The sequence below is a fragment of the Musca domestica genome, unplaced genomic scaffold, assembly GCF_030504385.1.
Source record: "Musca domestica strain aabys unplaced genomic scaffold, Musca_domestica.polishedcontigs.V.1.1 17, whole genome shotgun sequence".
Classification (NCBI taxonomy): domain Eukaryota; kingdom Metazoa; phylum Arthropoda; class Insecta; order Diptera; family Muscidae; genus Musca; species Musca domestica.
Genome location: NW_026712230.1, coordinates 13,782,717 through 13,790,568, shown reverse-complemented (window position 1 = coordinate 13,790,568; position 7,852 = coordinate 13,782,717). Strand labels below are relative to the sequence as shown.

The 7,852-nt window shown below is 35.2% G+C and overlaps 1 protein-coding gene across 2 annotated transcripts in view; it reads right to left on the bottom strand.

Annotated features, from left to right (window-relative positions):
• Positions 1-4,786: 4,786 nt before the first annotated feature.
• The window catches only part of LOC101894868 (PTB domain-containing adapter protein ced-6), a 29,785-nt gene continuing 26,719 nt past the window's right edge, over positions 4,787-7,852 (bottom strand). For both annotated transcript variants that reach the window (XM_059120579.1, XM_059120578.1), the window contains exons 3-5: positions 7,356-7,798; positions 5,713-6,362; positions 4,787-5,643 (exon numbers count right to left, since the gene is read on the bottom strand). In XM_059120579.1, the coding sequence (XP_058976562.1) occupies positions 5,378-5,643; positions 5,713-6,362; positions 7,356-7,798 (1,359 nt within the window). In that variant the 3' untranslated portion in view covers positions 4,787-5,377. The remainder of the gene's footprint in view (positions 5,644-5,712; positions 6,363-7,355; positions 7,799-7,852) is intronic.

The window sequence follows — 7,852 nt, the reverse complement described above, 5'->3', positions numbered from 1 at the left end:
TCTCATTGTGATTGAGCGCCACATTCTGTTTATCCTTTAATCATAGGTAGACAAAATAATGAAAAAGGATATTCTTAAGAGAATTTTGAAAACACTTTGCTGCCTTGAAATTTTGCTCATTTACATGTGTACTACGTTGTGCGACATATGTAAATGTTGCGATGCAGTCGTGTGATTCGAACATATGACTCAATCAAATGTTCCTATCTAAGGATGATGAGCACTTGCCTCATATTGATCGTTCACATTTGCTTAATTGGAAATTTATTGTTGAACTGGCGAATAATAATATTCGAGTTAATGACTAGAGGCAAACTTAACATAGTTTGGTTTGTTTTCTCAAGCAAGGGTTTCCAAACTTAGGCGGAGACATATATACAGTCAAACCATGTCAAGCTTAGCTTCATGGCATGGTAACATTTGCCGACAGATATATACCCTCAGCCAATGTACGATTATTTAAAAATATTTTGACTTCTGTTATGATTATTCAAATGTTTAACCCCACGAGTGAGGAATGTGCCATTATTGGCCATTTCGTATCGAATCTAAATAAAAATGATATAAATATTGCGACGTTCCAGGTTTGGGCTATATTGGTAACTTCCTTCACTTTACATGAGATATGTGCTCATTTTTAGAAAATGTTAAAATGTGCGTGAGGTACCAGATATAGTCGACCGAAGTATTCCATTTTCATGTTTCATCTAATACATATTAAAATATTGGTATGCGCAGTATTACAAAAGAACCGAACATTTATATCCAAGTTTATGCGAAATCTTTAATTCTATATTCTCTTGGGTTTTCGGATGAGAGAACTATTCAGATATAGCAAGTTGTAAAGAATCGTTGAATTGTTTCGCAGGTTGTGACAGATAATCGTTTTAATTAATTTTAACTTGTTTATATGCAATCTTATTCGCATATGAATATAGGTATATTATCTGTTCCAGATCATACAATAATCTACTAGCTTTGCAATTTTCGATTTTATAAAGGAAAAATCGGTTGTCGAAGAAACATTTTTTACATTCTTGCAGTTCTGGAACAGAGCAAGACCTATTTATAAATTTTAGGAAATGCAATGAGATGGATATCCGACGATGAACAGCATGAGTTTTTGAGGAATGTTTCAGGATAAGCATCTTTAGTTGTGCAACTTGTTATTTATATTTCGGGAGGGAATAAATAACCTGACGAAGAGATTTCGTCTGCTAGTTTTGCATATACACGGGAATTCCTTCTAGTTATAGAATTCCTCTAATTTTAATAGTGACTCTTTCCCACGTGTGACCACCGTTTCCATATTTACTTTCTCTGGGATAAAACAGTGTTGCATCTTGATTTTGAACAAATCGTTATAAAGAGTGAATTTAATTTTCTTTGGCAAATCTTGGTGATTTAACTGGATTTAGCACTTAAATGGCCTTTACTATGTTATAAGTGTTTAGTCTTAACGTATTTTTTATCTTCATGAGTAAAAATCTAAAAATCTTTCTTAGTTTGAAATCAAATATCATCAAAATACCGAACAAAGGGAGGTACCGTTATATGTGGGGTATATGAAGATGGACATGGACATTTGTAGACAATTTGAAGTATCCATTACGAACTTTAAATACGAAATATGAAACCATTCCGGTCTATAATGTCGGTAAAATTATCAACATACCGAATATCGGGAGGTACCGTTATATGGGGGCAAATCGAATACGTAGACCGACATGATCCATTTACGAAATTAACTTCATTGGCAACATACACATGTGTGCGAAATTGTAGCCTATATCAATTCGTTCGAAAAATAGCGTGATTAGGATAGACAGACGGACACCGCTAAATCGACTTAGAATTTTATGCTGATCAAGAATATAAATACTTCGTTGTGTCTAACATAAGTATTTCGAAGAGTTATATAGAATAGTGGAGGGTATAAAAAATAATAGATTACCAAGAGAGCAGCCCAAAAAAAACAAAGTCCTAAAGTCGGGGGGCGACTTTATGATATCCAACACCACTTTGCTAATTTAGTAGAGCTCCACATAACAATTAAAAGTTTTTATTAGATAATTAAATCATACACATATGATTATAATAGTAATTTAAAATTCAAAGGACTAAATATGCCGAAGCATTTGTATCTTTTAAATTCGGACTTGTATTGCCCATTTGGTGCAAAATTAATTTGAAATCAGATAAAGATATATATGGGAGCTATATCCAAATCTGAACCGATCTCGATAAAATTTGGCAAAAATATTTCTGAGCTGTATTTGATATGTTTCCCTGAATATCGTATTTACGAAGTGCATATTACGGCAGTGGGCAACAAATATAACAAATCGGATGAACAATGTATATGGGAGCTATAACTATATCTGAACCGATCTTCACCAAATTTGGCATAGACTCTAGACTTAATTCGATCGTATGTGCCAAATTTCATCCCATTTGGGCAAATATTAGACGTTTGGTGCACAATAAAATGTAAATCGGACGAAGTTATATATGGGAGCTATATCCAAATCTGAACCGATTTCGATAAAATTTAGTAAAGATATTTCTGAGCTGCATTTGATATATTTCCCCGAATATCGTTGTAACGGAGTGCATATTACGGCTGCGGAGGACAAAAATAACAAATGGGATGAACAAGATATATGGGACATATAGCTATATCTGAACCGATTTCGATCAAATTTGGCATATTTATTTTCAGGCCTAATTTGGTTGTATGTGCAAAATTGATATTATACGTTTGGTGCACTATAAAAGGCAAATCGAACGAAGATATATATGGGAGATATATTTAAATTTTTACCGACTATCTCCAATTTCAATAGGGTTCGTCCTTGGGCCTAACAAATGATTTGTGCAAAATTTCATCTCAATCGGATAATAAATGCGACCTGCATTTTGTTCACAAGAAAACATGGACAGATGGACGGACGGACGGACTGACATGCATAAATCAACTCAGAAAGTAATTCTATGGAGATCCTCAAAAGTAACTATGGGTCTATCTCGCTTTCTTCTCCGTGTTACAAACAAATGCACAAAGACATAATACCCTTACCACTATGTGGTGTAGGGTATAAACATGGCCTTAACTAAAGGGCAAATAAAATAGAATAGCACTCAAAAATATAAATTGAATTCAATCTGAACTTGCAATTTTTTTTTAATAACAAGTAAGCAAAGGCTACAGTCGAGCGGGGCCGACCGTTGAATACCCTACAACACTATAATAAATCATACAGTTTATATAGGCGAGATACTCGAAAGAACTCCACAAAATATTGTGACAAATAATAAATGAAAACCATCATGTTTTGTTCTCTAATTTTCGAATAATAGCAACTTAAACGAATTTGCTCATTTCCAATTTATTGGTAGATGTTGCACGTAAATGGTCTTCCTAGATCTGGAACCAATATTTTCCTAAGACCTATAATCTCTCAGAAGTGGCAAAAGATTAGCATTTATTATTGGTTTTTGACTGAAACGCATCTATATGAGATACAGACATTTGACTATATTCTTCAACGAAGTCAGCGTTAACGAAATAGTCAGAAGTGCGTCTTTCCTGTATTTGTGAATTCTCCAAAAGGTCACTGGAAAGGACATTTTCGTTTTTTTGTCTACAAAAGTTGGCAAACTATTTCACACATTGAATATTTTTGGATGGCCATCCGAAACTGCTTGGCTTTTGCAATGTGCGGTAACCCCCATTCAAATGTGCGTGAGGATCGGGCGATAAATATATAGCGATCATCTCCAAATAGAGTAGGCATTTATTCTGACCCTCCCTCATCTTATCCCCAAGCAAAATTTCGTAAGGATCGGGCCATAAATGCGATCTGTATATGATATCCTGATATCCTAACTACTTAGTTTTGTAAGCTGTAGAAATATTACCAAATGTTTAATTCAAAATGAAAATATGCCAAAAATATGACAAAATTGAAAAAATATGAGAAAATGTTACAAAACCAATATTTTTTTTATCTATAAAGAGATATTTTTATGCGATTTTTTAGACGTTTTTTCTTTCCTGCCAAGAGGCCATTCCGAATTAATGAGAACTGCCGAAATCAGTTCAGCCGTTCTCGACATATAAGAGATCTTTCAAGCATATCTTCCTTGATAGACATATATATCGCACATATTTTGCTATATATCCGATTTCATGGATGTTAACATCAATGTAAAGGTCAGAAGTAAACTTGTCATGACTTTGTGATTTCGCCGGGATTTAAAAAATTCACGGCTTAATTTTTTCAACACAAAAGATATGGTCTATTTTACCCGCTAAATATTATCCGATGGCCACCCATATTGGTAGGCTTCTTCCCCGCCTTAAACTCTAGCTACATGCGAAATTCCGCGTCGATTGGTCTATAATTGCGACCTATATAGCTACAGCAAAATCCGACATTTTTCAGTATTTGGTCTATTTCAACCCCTAAACATTTGGCGATCATCTCCAAAAGAAATAGGCTTCTATTCTGACCCTAACCCCACCTTCGTGCAAAATTTCGTAAGGATCGGGCCATAATTGCGACCTGTAGCGTGATTACAAATTAACATGGACAGACGAACAGACGGACGGACGGACATACATAGCTAGATCGACTCAGCTCGGCGAGCTATGAAGATCTAAATATACTTTCCTATATGGGAAACCAATATTTCGATGTGTTACATAAATTCTGGCCCAATCAAACTTATAATACCCCCAACACATAGTGTTGTAGGGTATAAAAATACAGAGTCAAGAATATTTATTTTTTTATAAATTTATTCTTATTTATCAAATAAACGATTAATATTATTATAATTATATTATTTATTTTATACAAAATACAAATACAATATTCAAATTGGGCTAAATTTGATTTTCGATAACATTCCACACTTATATTTTTTGTTCTTCTAAAATACTGGGGGGTTATAATAGAAGGCCGATCAAAACGAATTTCTCTTTCCTGTTTTAGGTGGTGCGGAGTAAGGGTTCATAATCACTTGTATCCAATCACACATACATTCAACATAAATACATAACTAACATTATACGAATAAAGTTCCATTTGTTGTAACTTAAATTAACAAAACATTATTTAGAGAGGAGGAGATAAATGAGAGAAGAGATATTGTGGGGGTTGGGGGTTAGGAAATCATAGGGACGCTGTGGGAGTAAGCTATTCATTATACAATTTATATAGTTTAGAATATATTTGACAACATTACACATCTCAATATTGTGGGAGGATCGTTCGATCGTTCGATCTCTCCCTGAATGTAGATTAACTTTACAAACAAAAAAACAAACTGGCTACCATGCTCTCATTTTGTTTCTCCATGAAGCAACAAATCATTTCCTTAGGGGATCCAAACTTTCCAAAGTGAAATCATCTACAGAGATTTTACTCAGTTTCTGGGGGAAAATACTTTGATGGTGGGTGTCAGTGTTGGATGTATCAAAGGGATCCGAACCAAAAAGATCGGCAAGATTGTTATTGTTGGTTGTAATGTTGCCATTGGTCAATAAATTGTTAATGGCATTTGGTGAAGTGCTATTGTTGCTGTTGGTTACCGAGGTACTGCGACGTGAGGCCGATACTTTGGGTGGTGGAGCCACTGAAAATAAGGAACAAAATTAAATTTGAAAATTAATTCCTTGGTGGTATCCGATTTTTAACTACTTACACAATGGTGGTGTTATGGTCAATTCACTGAATGTGTTATTACTAATAATGCTGGTATTGTTGTTGTTGTTATTGTTATTATGGAATTTATTATCATTGTTGTTATAGAACAATTGTTGGCCAAACGAATTGGATGGCTCGAAGCCAAACAAATCATTGCTTATATTTTTACCACTACCAGTGCTATTGCCATCTGTTGACTCCTCTGCACGTGGATCAAAATCACTATCCGAATCGGAATTCAATAATAGCTCTTCCATTTTTTGGGCATTATTATTCATGGACTTGGTGTTGGCGTTGTTGTTGTTACGTGGCGGTACAGCGGGTAAGAATAGCGATGATTTCAAGGAGTTTGATGAATTCGAATTGGTATCAATCAACAGGGTCTTATCGTCGTGATTTGTTAGACCATTCGAACCATTGGTAAGATTCTGAGTGGATACATCACCATTTGTGGTAATGGTCTGTGCTGGTACTTCCAGAATATCTTTGATATTTTGTTTAAACAAATAGGCATCCAAATCTGATTTGGCCAATTTTGCAGAGAGATCTCTCAGCCGATTCTTGTAGATATTTACAGTTTTCTCCAAATCGGCAATCTGTTGCTGGGCCTTGCCCAATTCTGTTTTTTCGGTGGAGCTGACATATTTTCTGAAATTATTGAAAGAAACGAGAGTCATTAGTAATGTAAAAATTGTGCGAAATTTAAAGTATTAGAAGTGTTTCCAATGGAGGACTTGAAAACCTTTAAAGAAGAGACCAGAAAGTCTTCCAGTAGAGCTGTGCAGCTGGGCTAATAAGAGAAACCTGTCTCATTCCATGACAATACCAACCGGTCTGGAATAAATGGGCCAACTGGTGTTGTATGAGAAGACCAACTGAGTTTGTATGAGAAGACTTACTGGGTGTCTATGAGAATACCAACTGGTCTTCTATGAGAAAAACAAATGGGTTTTTATGTTCTTCTATAAGAAGCCCAACTGTTCTTCTATGAGGAGACCTATTGTTCTTCTACGAGAAAAACAAATGGGTTTTTATGTTCTTCTATAAGAAGGCCAACTGTTCTTCTATGAGGAGACCTATTGTTCTTCTATAAGAAGACTAAATGTTCTTCTATGAGAATACCAACTGTTCTTCTACGAGAAGGTCAACAGGGCTTTTTTGAGAAAACCTTCACAGAAGACGAAGTGAACTATTATGAGAAGATCAACTAAGCATTTATAAGAAAAAAAACCTTCCGGTATTTTTAAATGAGAAAACCGTTTGTTCAATGAAGATTAATCTATGAAGATTGTAATTTACAGGCAAAAATGCAGTCTTCTATGAAGGAGGCCATTTTCTATTATTAAAGGAAGATACATTTTTTGTTGAAGAAGAACATTTGGTTTTCTATAAGTAATATCGCCCGATCCTCTATAAATATTATAATTTTTTCTTTGAAGGAATCCACATAAGGAATCCATAAGGAAGACCAACTGCTCTTCTTTGAGAAGGCCCTATGCAAATCTCCAGGTTTTTTCCTTTTAATAATTCTCATATTTATCAGAACTCCATCTGAGATTCTATGAAACTTTCTTAGCTTATAAAACGGAACCCAAGTTTTTACAGGACTCATCTCTTCACAGCTTAAAAACAAAAACTCACCTAAATGCCAATTCAAATGCCTGACCAATGGTCAATGTGATATCCGATGCCAACTTATTCGATATGAACACAAAACACTCGTGTGTATCCTCGGCAGTCGATGAGGATTGTGTTGAACCATCGGGACTACTGCCACGGCCGTTCGAAGTGTTATCTCCCGATGTTGGTTTCACAGTTTTTGCAATAAAACTAAAGAATTTCTTGACACCCTTCTCGTCGGCACAATACGAGATATTGTGCAATGGGAATTGATGTAGAATCTTTTGGGTGCGGGGCTCCTGCACCGCTACACCATCTACACTAATAGTGATTTCGACTTTCTTGAATTTCTCTTGAGTACCCGTTTCGGCTTTTTTCATTTGTTGGGCAAATTGCAGTTTGCGTATGGTATCCTTGACGACTTCAATGCCCTTGGGCTGGTCAACCGGGACATTGCCAAAGAACTGGAATCGGGAAAAAAAAATTAAGATAAGATTAGTTGAAAGTCTAAAATGTTT